Source organism: Balaenoptera ricei, chromosome 6 (genome assembly GCF_028023285.1).
Source record: "Balaenoptera ricei isolate mBalRic1 chromosome 6, mBalRic1.hap2, whole genome shotgun sequence".
In the NCBI taxonomy this organism is placed as follows: Eukaryota; Metazoa; Chordata; class Mammalia; order Artiodactyla; family Balaenopteridae; genus Balaenoptera; species Balaenoptera ricei.
Window position 1 is genome coordinate 2,902,163 of NC_082644.1, and position 13,958 is coordinate 2,916,120.

The following is a 13,958-nucleotide window of genomic DNA, read 5'->3' on the forward strand; positions in this document are numbered from 1 at the left end:
TTAAAAAAAAGTCCCTGCTCTTCACCCACTAAATGGTTTGGCCACCACTAATAGATAGCAACCCCCTCTTTTAAAATAGTCAAGAGAGCGTTCTGGGGGCACTATTACTGAAGTACAAGGAAAAAACAGTTGTATATAATGTTTTTTATCGCATTACAATCACAAAGTTAAATTTCAAAGTATGTTTTATATATATATATATATATATAGAATTTAAACTAGTGGGGAATGCTACCCAGGAGCTTTGTAAAAATACATATTCCTTCCATACAAAAGAGTATTACTTGCCAATAAACAGGAATGAAGTACTGAAACATGCTACAACATGGATACATGCTACAACCTTGAAAACACTATACTAAGCAAAAGAAGCCAGTCACAAAAGACCACGTACAGTATGACTCCATTTACATGAAATGTCCAGCACAAGCAAATCTATACAGAGACAAAAGAAGATTAGCAGCTGCCCAGGGCTAAGAGTTGGGGAAGAACGGGGAGTGAATGCTAATGGGAAAAGGATTTTGTGGGGAGGCAATGAAAATGTTCTAAAGTCGATTGTGGGGATGGTTGCACAACTCTTGCAAATTCATTAGAAACCATTTAATTCCAAACTTTAAAGGGATGAGTTGTACAGTATGTGAGTTATATCTTGATAAAGCTATTTTCAAAAAACACATATCCCCAAGAGTTGCTGAATTATAATTTCTGGACACAGAGCCTTGCGTTCTACATTTTGACAAGTTCCACAGGTGAACCCGTATGTAGCAGGTCTAGCACTGGTCTCCACATTTGTGAACCACGACACCCAACAACTTAAAAATATTAACGTGAGTGATACAGCATCTCACTAAACATGACCAGCTTTAAACCAGATTACACAACCGTGTGCAACAAGAGAATGTTTAACTAAGACACCTACGTACTCTTGGGTAAGTCACATGAAAGCAAGAGTTATATTCATGTTTTGGTCCTCCAGATTGCCTCACATATAAGATACTCAAATATTTGTGAAATAAAAATGCCAAGCTGTTCCTCTGAGATCACACAAGTATTTTCAGAACACTATTTCTACACAGAAGAGAAAAATATGGTAACATAAAACATCCATACTAAAAGAAAAGTGTTGTTTTGTTTCTTTGCTAAAGTCAGAACCAAAATACTGAAACACATTCACGGAGCTCCCTCTGGTGGCTTCATAACCACTCCTTTGTTTTAACTGAAGCCTTTTAGAAAACAGCTGTGATTATTAATAGGAACTGGAGCAAAGAAGGTTTTTATGACATGCAGATATTTTTATGATATGCTGAGTAATAAAAACTTAATGTGTATTAGCTTAATTTTCTGCAGTTAAAAAGAGACAGACAGGACTTCCCTGGTGGTGCAGTGGTTAAGAATCCGCCTGCCAATGCAGGGGATACGAGTTCAATCCCTGGTCTGGGAAGATCTCACATGCCACGGAGCAACTAAGCCCACGCGCCACAACTACTGAGCCTGCATTCTAGAGCCCGTGAGCCACAACTACTGAGCCCATGTACCACTACTACTGAGCCTGTGTTCTAGAGCCTGTGAGCCACAACTACTGAGCCCGTGCACCACAACTACTGAAGCCCATACGCCTAGAGCCCGTGCTCCACAACGAGGAGCCACTGCAGTGAGAAGCCCGCACACCGCAACCAAGAGTAGCCCCTGCTCCCCGCAACTAGAGAAAGCCCGCGCAGCAACTAAGACCCAGTGCAGCCAAAAAAATTTTTAAAAAAAGAGACAGGCACTATCAGTAAGGGGTTATGGTTTTCCTTATAAACTTCTCCTTTTCAAGCTTGATAGAATGTTAAATTTAAAATTCCAAGAGGCATTACGAATTTGAATCTAAAAGATGCTTCAGATTTTCTGGGGACAAAATACATCTTTAAAAAAATATATGAGTCATATAAAAACCAAAAAAAAAAAACTTATTTAAAAAAATCACATTTAAAATAATTGAGATATTTAGTTTTTTTCCTTTAATTCTTTTCATTGTTAGGTTTGAAAAACTTCACGCATGTGTCGTTTCTCTTATTTTTATTTAGTTTTTATTTACCTCAAATTTTTTCTAATTTGTTTTCATCGTGGTAAAACACATATAAAATTTACCATTTTAGAAAACAGTATGGAAGTTCCTTAAAAAACTAAAAATAAAGCTACCATATGATCCAGCAACCCCACTCCTGGGTATATATCCAGAAAAACCAGAAACTCTAATTCGAAAAGAAACATGCACCCCAATGTTCACTGCAGCACTATTCACAATAGCCAAGACATGGAAACAACCCAAGTGCCCATCAACAGACGACTGGCTTAAGAAGATGTGGTACATATATACAATGGAATACTATTCAGCCATAAAAAAGAATGAAATTTGCCATTTGCAGCAACATGGATGGACCTAGAGATTATTATGCTAAGTGAAATAAGTCAGACAAAGACAAATACTATAGGATATCACTTATATGTGGAATCTAAAATATAATACAAATGAATGTATATGTAAAACAGAAATAGACTCACAGACACAGAAAACAAACTCATGGTTACCAAAAGGGAGAGGGACAAATTAGGAGTACAGGATTAACAAATAAAAACTACTATATATAAAACAGATAAGCACCACGGATTTACTGTATAGCACAGGAAATTAATATCCAATATCTTGTAATAACCTATAATGGAATATAATCTTCCCCCCCAATATACTGAATCACTATGCTGTACACCTGAAACTAACACAATATGATAGATCAACTATACTTTAACTAAAAAAACTTTACGATTTTAACCATTTTTTAGTGTACAATTATGTGGCATTAAGTACATTCACACTGTTGTGCAAAGAAATCTGTCGTGAAATGTTGTTTAAATAAGCTGCATGATTATTTCATGTGCTAATTATTATTTAGTTCTCATTGGTCTGGTCTAGAAGATCATGCCAAATGCCTAAAAACTTCAGGGCAACAACCTTGCCTGAACTCCAGAACTCTTATAGCTATCGCCTGAATCACGTACCTGTCACCGACTATTTGATGGGATGGTATCTGCGATTCAGGACATTATTAACTGGAACCTGAGAACACCACAGCGTGCTGCTCTTGCGTACTGAATACATGCTAACTGAAAATGAGGGAAACATTAAGAACACCAACATACTGTCTGATTTGACCAGCCATGCGAAAGAATAAACACTTGGCTACGATCCCGCCCAAGGGCGAGGACCACCTGCTACATCTTCAGTCCAGCCTCACCAAGCGCTCTGATCTCTCCACTTGGTCAGGTGAACACTTGGCCCAGAGGTAAGACAAATGACCTTCTACAAGTCCACCCAAGTATGTATTTGGGTTACAAGAGAAAGTTAAAGGGATCATCTTAATTTTTAGTCTCTTCAGTACAACTATCGATAATAATCTCAGCAGACTACTTGTCTTTCTAACTGAAGAAAATAGCTATTGAGTCTATTTTTTTTCCTCCTGTGACCTTACGGAGTACAGACACATCCCAGTGTGCTCAGGAGTTGGTCATTATCATTTTTCTCTCTTGGTTTTGTTTTTCTAATAGTTATCAATTTGCTAAGAACGGTAACAAAATGGCTTCTGCACAGAGTTTTACTAACAACTTTTGGGTGTTATACATTCTTTTAAAGAATTAACACTTGAGTGACTTGACAAACTCTAAGTTAGTGCTCTCTAATCCACTCCTCACTCACTTATCCAGTCAGTGTTTACTGGGGGCCCCACGGGTTCAGGCACCAGTGAACAACATCACCCCTGCTCTCACAGATTCACACCTCCACGGAGGAGGCTGGAAACAAGCACATGCAAGAAAAACAGCGGAGGAAAAAGCAGACGGAGCTGTGGGGGTGGGCCAGAAGGGTGGATGGCGCTTCTATCCATAGAGTTGCGAGCACAGCCCGGAAGGAAGGAAGGAAGAAAACTATGCAAGAGAGAGACAGTCCTCCAGGAGAAGAGAGGAGCAAGTGCAAGTGCTCTCCTGCAGGTGAGTGCTCGGCATGTCCGAGGACAGCAAGGTTTCACGAGCGCTGCTGGACGGAGACTAGCAAGGAGGGAGCAGAGATGAGACTTGCGGAGGTAACAAGGGCACCTTCTCTGAGCGGGAGGAAAGGCTGCTGGCACCTCTTGAGCAGGAAAGGGCAAGGATCACCCTTCACCATCAGAGCAGCACTGAGGCTGCCGTGTGCGGACAGACGCAGGACGCCGGTCTGAGCGCAGTGAGGCCAGGCCGGGGAGGGCGGGGTGGCCTGGACCAGTGTTTGACAGAGCGGTGAGCAGCAGTCAGACTGCGAACAGAACAGATTCTGCAGGCGGTGGACAGGATGTGACGGTGACGGGGCGTCAGCGGACTTCAGGAGCGTGAGGCAAGACAAGAACGATGAGCCTGGGGACGGCATGGGACCTGGCGTTCAGACCTACACACCCGCATGCTGGGATGCCCGTCAGACACCCGGTTAGAAATGCGAGGACAGCACGGGTCTGGAGTTCAGGAAAGGAGTCCAGGCTCGAGACGCAGACGTGTCGGTTTACAGGTGCTGCCAGAGAGCGAGGACGGTCCAGGAAGGAGGTGGCCCCGGCCTGCGTCCTGAAGCACCTGAGCGTCAGGGGTCAGCGACAGCAGGAGGAACTTGCGCAGGGGGAAGAAGAGCAGGCAGGCAGGGAGGAGGACGGTCAGCAGAGTGTGATATTTGGACTCAAGCGAATAAAAAGTTTAAAAAGAGCAGGTAACCAAGGGAGTCCAAAACCGAGGCAGAGGAAGAAGACACCTGACCCCTGGACGTACCCAACTGGGCTCCCTGAGGTCCTCGCCAAGAGCCGCTCCTGACAGCTGTGACAAAGCAAGAGGAAAGGGGAAGCAAGGAAGCGAAGATGTACAGACAAGGCTGGGGGAAGTTCTGCCGTTAAAGGAGCAGAGATACAGGGCAAGGGCTGGATCCAGGGAGACATGGGAGGGAGGATTTTGTTAAGAAGACTGAAGATACAACATGTTAGTTTGCTAACAGGAATGATTCAGGAGAGAGGAAAGATATGATACAGAAGAGAGGGTGAAGTCCTTTAGTAGGCAGAAATGCTAACAACAGACGGTCCACAAACGGCTGGGTCGGCTCGGGATCAAAACCCAAACAGACCACCAAAGTTAACAGGAAGAAAGGCAGGACGTTTACAAACACGTAGGACCGACTGGCAGCAGTGCCGCTGAGTGTGGGCAGCTTCCTTCCACTTGCTTCTGCTTTCTCAGTGAGACAGGAAGCAGGTCATTACCCTGCGGGGGAGAACAAGGAGAAAGGAGGAGATAACCATCTTAGAAAGCGCGAGGGTAACTGGACTGTGGAAACATAATAGGGTGGCGGCCGCGGTGCTTGCCTGACGCTGGGGGTTTAAATTTAAAGCGAGACCAGTTAGAACAGCTGCCTGTTTTCCCCACCACATTCCACTGGGGCAAGACAGTCGAGGTTCTGGAAACTATTACAACGAGAGAACATGAAATTAAAGCCGGAGAAAGAAAACAAAAATGAAGACGGGATGGGCAATGAAAGAACTAGTTAAGATCCACGGATCCAAACAGAACAAAGAAGTTTTGGTGGCAGAGTCCGCAGGGAATGAGCTGAAAACACAGGAAGTAGTGGTCAGAGAGTGGGGCACTTGTAACTGAGACTACGACATAGATGCTATTATTGATGACAAATGTGATGGCATGCCTACAGGGGAGAGTTCCAAGGTGAGGCAGGAGACACGATCACTGATGAAAGAGAACCATCAAGAAAACAAGGCCGTGCACTACCGCAAGGGTCATCTTCTCAGATACTGAAGTCACCAAGAATCATGACAGTGTGGGGAAGTGTCTAAGATGACCCTCACACGGAGGCGCAGCAGCTGACACGAAGCCTGGCGGAGTGGCTTAGGGAGCAGGGGAGAGTCTGGCCATGACAAGCGAGGGACACACCTCCATCGTCCCACCTCTAGGCCCGGCAGGACTGAGGGACCAGAGGGAAAACGGTCCCCAAGAGAGACGCGTGACAGTGTGTTCAGGGACAAGCCAGGTTTTAGAGCAAAAGAGGTGAAGACACTCTTGACAAGGTCAGAACACAGGGGATTTTGCTGGTGATGTGCTATCCGAGGCTCTGTGGAAGGGTTCAGGGGTTGGATCGGGGGAGGACCAGAGCCTTAGGGAGCTGAGAGACTACGAATGAGGGCACGCCGGGGGCGCTGGGTGTCTTGTGGTGACTGAAGAAAAGAGGGCTAAAGGCTATGATGGAATCGCTCCACTGAGGCCTGAATAAACATGGTACCAAAAAACAGAAACACAAACGCGGTGTGCCAGCTGTGACAATGCCCCTCAGCTCGCAGGTCACCCTCCACCGTCCTGCTCGTGACCCTGGAGCTGGACAGGGCAAACCTCGGGCCTGCAGCAGGATGTGAGCGTTGTCCGCAGACCACGCTGGAGGGAGGGCCGCTGCACAAGGAAAGGGCTTCTCTTCCTCTTGCCCCTGTGGGTGCAGGACACGCGGTGACACCACCCCTGCGGGCAGAGCACCCCCGGCAGCCTCGAGGCCAGTGCCCGCCGCACCCGGTGCCCCAGCCGCCAGCCCGGCCCGAAGGCCCGGCCCGAAGGCCCGGCAGGCTCCTCCATGGGCCCCCCGCGCAGTTCACCCTATGAAGGTTCCAGGAGTCTGATCAGCTCCCCAGCGGGCATCTCGCGTCTGCCAGCCTCGGCCCTGGCACCTCAGGGAACTCCACTACCCAGGGCTCACCTCCATCCACACCCAGCAGGCTCTGAGTCTCGGCTGTAAGGGCAGGCGGGGTGATACTCTGGCCTCTGTCTCTCCTATGGGGCCCTGCCTCTGCGCCTGGGGCACTGCCTGCTTCCTGCGTCTGTCTGCTAGGCCTGTATTCTTTAGGGTTCTCTTTACCCCTTAGAAGTCAATTACCTAAAAACAGATAATAACTGCTTACACTAAACTTTCCCCTACCAAATTATTATGTTTTCTGTCTTCTGACTGGATGCTGACTTACACAACTTACTTGGAGACTGCTTTACAGGGATCATGTTGAACTACTTTATCATAGCTTCTACCCAAAGAGACGGACCACCCCTACTAGGAGGTCTGTCTTACAGCATTACGCACACCTTTGTAACTACACGTGTGTGTACCGGTATGTATGCATGTGCATATGCAGTGCAAACCAACAGGTTCCACATACCAGAGAACACAGCTAGTGACGTGAAGAAAAATATCAAATTCCTGCAACTAATACTCTGTGTTCTTAGACACAACCCCTAAATGCTACAGGCCTTAATTTTCATCTGAAATATGACAGACTATATGATCATATTCCTCCAGCTCTATGATTTTGATTTATTTATCTCATCGTGAATTCTTAAATTCAAAATTTCCCCAGATTTTTATGACGTTTATCACAGATATTTACTTATTTTAGGCACAAAGACAAATGGCTCTGCTTAGGTTATTCAAAAATGATTTCATTTATAATGTTACTTTCTTTTTACTGCACCAGCTACTTTACTTAACTAATGTTTCTTTATGACTTCTGTAAGTCTCCCAAGTTTTAGAAGACTGGTGAAGCAGAGAACAAAGTTCTTTAGTAACTTAATAAGAACAATCCTATGAATATCAAGATTAACTGAATTGAGCTACAATAAAATAAGGTCAAACTGAGCATGTTATTAATACACAGTTTGTAGCATGATCATCATACCTGTTTATGTTTTTGGAGTGGTTTCTTTTCATGTAATTTTTTATCTCCATATTTCTTATACGTTAAAGGGACTCCATATTTAGCAGCAGGCTTTGTAATTTTCTGAGCAGACACAACAGAAGCCAAGCTTTGTCCTGAACCTGGTCTTTTAGCTACATGAAAAAAATAGAAAAAAATTATTTTCAGAGTTCTTAATAGGAAACCCCTAATTTCAAAATTCTTCAAGATGGCCTTGTCCATGTTCACAATCACTGAGATCACTGAATCTGAGACTTTTCATTAAACGTCTCACTCCCTCCTTACCACACGGCAATGCCTCCATTAGGGCTATTCCACACTAAAGCCACTCTTTGAAAGAAGCAAGAAGCTAACTTGTTGAAATTTCTCACACAGAACAAGCACGTCCCTGAAACTGACTGTGGATGATGACGGCACGTATCTGTGAATATACGAAAAAACACTGACCTGTTGACTTTAAATGGGTGAACTGAATGGTATGCGGATTATATCTCAATAAAGCTGTTAAAAATAAACTTTAAAAAGAACATTCAGTGTCTTAGAAATTACTTTTGAAATCAGAATATAAACCTCAAGAGCAACTGTTAAACATTAATTCCATCACTATGAGCCCTTTAATATTTGCTTCATATAGAGTCTGAGTAATGCCTACACCTACAGACCCACTGAAGAACAGGTACTTAAAAGAATCTCTATAGCTAAGGGTCCCATGAAATGAGTATGTTTATGCACTGCTGGCAGGAATACAAACTGGTCAAACTTTCCAGAGAGCAATCTATGTCAAGAACAGTGTTCATGGGAATTCCCTGGCGGTCCAGTGGTTAGGATTCCATGCTTTCACTGCCAAGGGCGCGGGTTCAGTCCTTGGCTGGGGAACTAAGATCCCACAAGCCGCTCAGTGTGGCCAAAAGAAAAAAAAAAAGAACAATGTTCATGAATTGATTTTAAAGAAATAATCAGAGAAACACAAAAATGTATACACAAGGATAAACCCTGCAGCATTCCGTATTAAACTTTTATTGAAGCCCAGACAAGATTCAGTCTTAGAACAATGATAAATTCAAGAAAAATAGACTAAAGTAATGAAAAAGAAAGGCTACACCATACGGCCATCAAAGATACTAAAGGAGGTCAAAGAGTCTCCTCTGCTCAAAGCCTTCCTGGAGCCCCTTCCTCCATGACCCCCTCCCCCTGCTCAGCCCCACTCCTCACTCAGCCTGCCCTCCATCCCAGGGGTGTACCATGTCCTAGAGCCACGTGATCAATCTCTGCCAACAAGCACGCTTCTCCTTTAAGAGGGGAATGGAGAAAAGAATTACCTGGGAGTTCACGAGGAAATACTACCCTTAAACTCTGTTCTTCAAAGAATATTTAATTGTATTAGAAAATGATCAACACATAATACTGTGAATTAAAAGAAACGAACCTTTGTTTATAGAACACAACCCCAATTTTCAATCATTATGCATCTCCTATCACGGAAAAAAATATACCGAATATAACAGTCTGTGTTAACATTAGGGTAATTCTTATTTTCTTCTTTTTAATTTTTATAATGAACACATACTGTTCATATAATTTAGTAACCTCTCACAAAAATAAAAATAATATAAGCCATTTGATTGGCAGTTTAGAGATTCACAACTAATGTGTGTGGAAGATCTGAGATACAGTGTGGTACAGTAAGTTTTTCCAAACACATACTCCAACTGTATCAGAACAGGAACTAGGAAATGTGAGAAAAAAATGTCCCCTTTGAAAATTCAACTGTAAGTGCCAATCGAAGACAGATTTACAAAGTCACACCGCTGCAACCTGGCTACATATGTTAACATAACGAAGGAAATACTGTGCGTACCAGAAAAGGGGCAAGAGGCACAAACACTCCCCAGAGAAGAGGGAGGACTACTCGTCTGGCTGCCGAGGTGTCTCATCTCAGAGGCGAGGCTTCCAGTAGGAGGAAGCTTCCTGCCCACGGGGAGGGGAGGGGCCCACAAGGTAGTGCCTCGCCATTACACATCTCCTCCACCCAGCTCCGCACACCAGAGTACAGCAGAGCTCTTGCGCTCTACCTCCCGGGAGGCTCGCCCACCGGGAAGAACGTGCTGACACGGGGATTCCTTCCTGCCTGTGTGACAAGGAGGCTTTTGAGGAAGATGTGACTCCGCGCCAGGAGGGACACGCTGACCCTGCCCTGGGTCTGTCTCATGAACTTGGCTCCAAGTGGATCTGATCTCCCAGGACGGCCAGTCTCGGCTGGCGCAGAGGATCAACCCCAGGGTGTGTAAGAAGCGCTAAGCCAGCTGGCCTCCCTGAGAGCACACAGTCACACCGCGTCCAGCTGGTATGGACTCGCTTTTATGTTACAGGATTTATTTTTTTTAATGTGTTCATACTCAAAATGGAGTAGAACATGCAAAGCATTATGTCTGAAAAACAACACAATCTTCAAATCTTAAACGACTTCCACTGATTTTAGAAACCCATTCTGAAATCATTCCATGCAGAAAAAATATAATTTCTCTCTCACAGAGATACACTTACATACATAAACATAATATATAACCACACTCACAGCCCTACAAATATTCCACCGCTGTTGGCCATATTTAAAAGAAAATCTATCCTTACTAAGGTGCCTGACTTCACACTGATTTACATTTAAAATACTCTAGAATACTAAATATTTCTCAAAGAAAATTATTTTACATAAATATTAAGTATTTCTCAAAGAAAATGATTTTACATAAAGATTTGCATTTAACTAGGGCATTTTATAACATTTTGTAACAATGTTCTCAGAATATGAGCTGAACATTTGAATAAGACAGATTTCAAAATAGAATTCATTTAAATAAGGCAGATAATAAATGGAAATTTTGTTATGAATTCATCAGAAAGTGTTGTATATTGCCATATACCATAAAAAATTTAAAGATGCGTTTCCTCTGGATTACCCCAACTTACTACATCTACAAATACCTCTACTATAATTAGTATACTGATTATGGCAAACAGGGGAAAGGATTCATATTAAATTTCATTTACCTGGTATAGGCTGTGCTCCAAACCTGGAAAATGTTTTTAGACAAAATTCTTCTGCAATAAGCTTAAATTGAAAGACGGGGGAAATCGTTAGAAAAAATGTTAAATTAACAAATTAAAAAAAAAAACCTAGCCATTAATCAGAACACATTTTTTCCCTTTTTCAGTCACAATTATGCTGCCAAATAAACTGTACTAAAATCCAAGTTATCCATTCAACAAATTCCTCTCACGCTACCTTCTCCCCAGTCTTACCAATATCTTTTTATTACTTCTCTGGACAAGCTCTCTTCTTGAATTAACAAAACGCACGCCCCAGGCCCCTGCACATTGCCTGCCTGTTCTGCGTCTCGGCGATTTAACAACACTGCCCTCCATCTGGAATAACCTCTGTATTGAGGTGCATCCGTCTCTCTCATCTACTTCAAAACTGCTGAAGAATCACTTCATTTTCCCTCCCCTGGATTAACCGCTCGGTTATTTCAACTTCACTCTGAATTTTCTCAGCATCTCCAATGAGTTTTCGATCTTATCAATATATAATTGTAAACACATTACTGGATAAATATTTGAATATTCTTACATAACTTAAAAGTTATCTCCTTTTACTATTACTACAACACTCCACTACTTATTTTGAGAAGCAGAAATCATTAGTATTTCCTGCAAGTAACTTTCTCTCCCTACTCACTATATTTTTTCTCTCTTTAAATGTAAAACTATGTTAGCAACAATGTAATTGCTAAGTCGATTTAGGCCTGCTTTTTTTCTTACTGGGCAAAGAAGGGAAAGGCAAGTGAATTTTCTTTCTTCGAGAGAACAGAGGGGTGGTGAAGGGAAGATTGCCCACAGTGGAAGGGATCAGAAACTCCAACAGGCAAAAAGCCAGAAGCTGAGATGGTCGCCTTTCCCATCAGGGATCCCTAGAGCAGCAGTTCTCAAAGCTTCAGAATATCAGTGAATCAGCATCACCAGGAACTTATAAAATATGCCAATTCTCAGGCTCCATCTCAGATTTACTGAAATAGAAATAGAGGTGGGATTCAGCAGCGTCCTCCAGGTAATTTTTATGTATGCTAAAGTTGGAGAACCACTGCATGAAAAGTCTGCTTCACAGGCAACTGAGAGCCAACTGTGTGAGTGTGTTTTCTCTTCTGAACATGTGCGGTTTTTTTTTTCATGGAAGATGTGCTTTATGATCTCCACCTTGCCCTAAATTTGAGAGTGAGTCTGTCTTTTCCCCTGTGTGAATGCACATGTGAACTGAGAGATGGGACATGTGGAATCCAAGAAGATTCTGGAATTCCGATGTTGTGGCGTCCAATATAGTTGCCACTACCAACATGTAGCCATTTGGAGTAAAATTTAAAATAAATAAAATTTAAAGTTCAGCTCTTCAGCCACACTAGCCACATTTTAAGCTGGTGGCTATGAGATTACACATGCAGATATAAAACATCTTCAGCCTCACAGAAAGCACTACAGGACGGCACCTACATTCCTAATGGACCAGAGCTTGTCCACGATCTATCAAGCCACATCCAAGAAGACATCTCCAGGATGTGCTGGACTGAGAACTATGCCCCACAGATCCTGGCTGACGGCACTGACAGAATTCAGGGACTAGAAATTTAAAGACAGTATAGAATATTATAGTGATACTGAAAATAATAGTTCATATGCTGCAGTGAAAGTTCATATTGTTTCAAAGTTAAAGCCTTAAAAAAAAGTATCATAAACTTTGTCGTTAAAGTACCGAACAAGTGATATGTAGCAGAAAAATCATAAGAACAAAAGTTTTTCGTGAAGAGTGAAATCTATCTAGATGGTGCATAAACAGCAACGGGGTACTATGTATTTAGTAAGCATGTGTGTCTAACACTCTGCTAACAGCCATAATCTGCCCTTTTGTCTTTAGATGTTACAGGCTTTGTGTATATCAGGCTTCAATATTTTCTTTTGTAGCTGGCTAATTGAATTCCAGTGCTTCAGCCTTGGGACTGCACGTCCTAACCGCTGGTATGCGGGGGAAAGAAACTCAGCGAGATTAAATGCAGTCATTCTTTCTTCTCCAGTAGTTGCCAAAAAACAATAGTACGCTGCACCATAAATCTGTCCTTGAAAATGTTATTTATAACAAAGGAGTCTTGTAAGACACCCACACTTCAGAGACTGTAGCTATGTCCTATATAAGTGGCCTTTAACCGCCAAATTTTAATTGGCTTTCTTGCTTACTAATGTGTTTTCCTGGATGTAACATTTAAATCCACATCTCTGTTTTCTAAAGATTGTTTGTTCATGTGGATGTTCTGTTAAAAGTCAGAGGATATACACTTCCCTCTCATCTCACGAACACATAAGAGTAATAAAACTATGATTTGCTAGATATCTGATTTATACAAGAGTATAAATGATCACTGTTGATCATTTAAATCAACAAAGGCCACACAAACTACGGAAAATAATTCCACTTTCAGGTGATCATATTTATATCAATAACTTACACTAATTGACTTGATATAGATTTTTGATAAATCCTGTAAAATTAAAATTCAACACAACAAATATTTATTATGCACCTATATGCAAGTACTAGAGGAGGAATCATGAGTCAATAATCTATTACACATACATATAAATGCCCACACATCAGTGGTTTCCAATCATTTTCTGTTAGAGAAAAAACAATTACAATCATATGAATTATAAAGATAACATATTTATATTAGCATAATAAAGTGATACACTGATAATATTTAATATATATTGAGTATACTGAGTACTTATTAAGTGTGAGACATCAGGCACTTCACATGCAGAGTCACTTTTGATTCTCACAGCCGCCTCATGATGTAGGTACATTTACAATCCCATTGTTCACAGGTGAGGAAAGGGAAGCACAGAAGTGTTCAATAATCTTACTGTCAGAAACCAGAGAAGACAGAGTACAGAAAGACGGGTGTCAGGGCTGGGGAGGGGGAAGCGGAGTTACTGGTTAATGGGTATAGAGTCTGTTTTCCAAGATGAAAAGAGTTAGACAGATGTGGTGATGGCTGTACAGCGTTATGAATGTAGTTAATACTACTGAATTGCGTACTCAAAACTGGTCACAATAATAAATTTTATGTTATGTCTATT

At 42.2% G+C, this 13,958-nt stretch overlaps 1 protein-coding gene across 7 annotated transcripts in view; it reads right to left on the bottom strand.

Moving 5' to 3' along the window:
• NEK1 (NIMA related kinase 1) overlaps positions 1–13,958 on the bottom strand; it is a 224,020-nt gene that overhangs the window by 140,975 nt on the left and 69,087 nt on the right. For all 7 annotated transcript variants that reach the window (XM_059926738.1, XM_059926733.1, XM_059926735.1 and 4 more), the window contains exons 10-11: positions 10,824–10,884; positions 7,758–7,909 (exon numbers count right to left, since the gene is read on the bottom strand). In XM_059926738.1, coding sequence (XP_059782721.1) covers positions 7,758–7,909; positions 10,824–10,884 — 213 coding nt within the window. The remainder of the gene's footprint in view (positions 1–7,757; positions 7,910–10,823; positions 10,885–13,958) is intronic.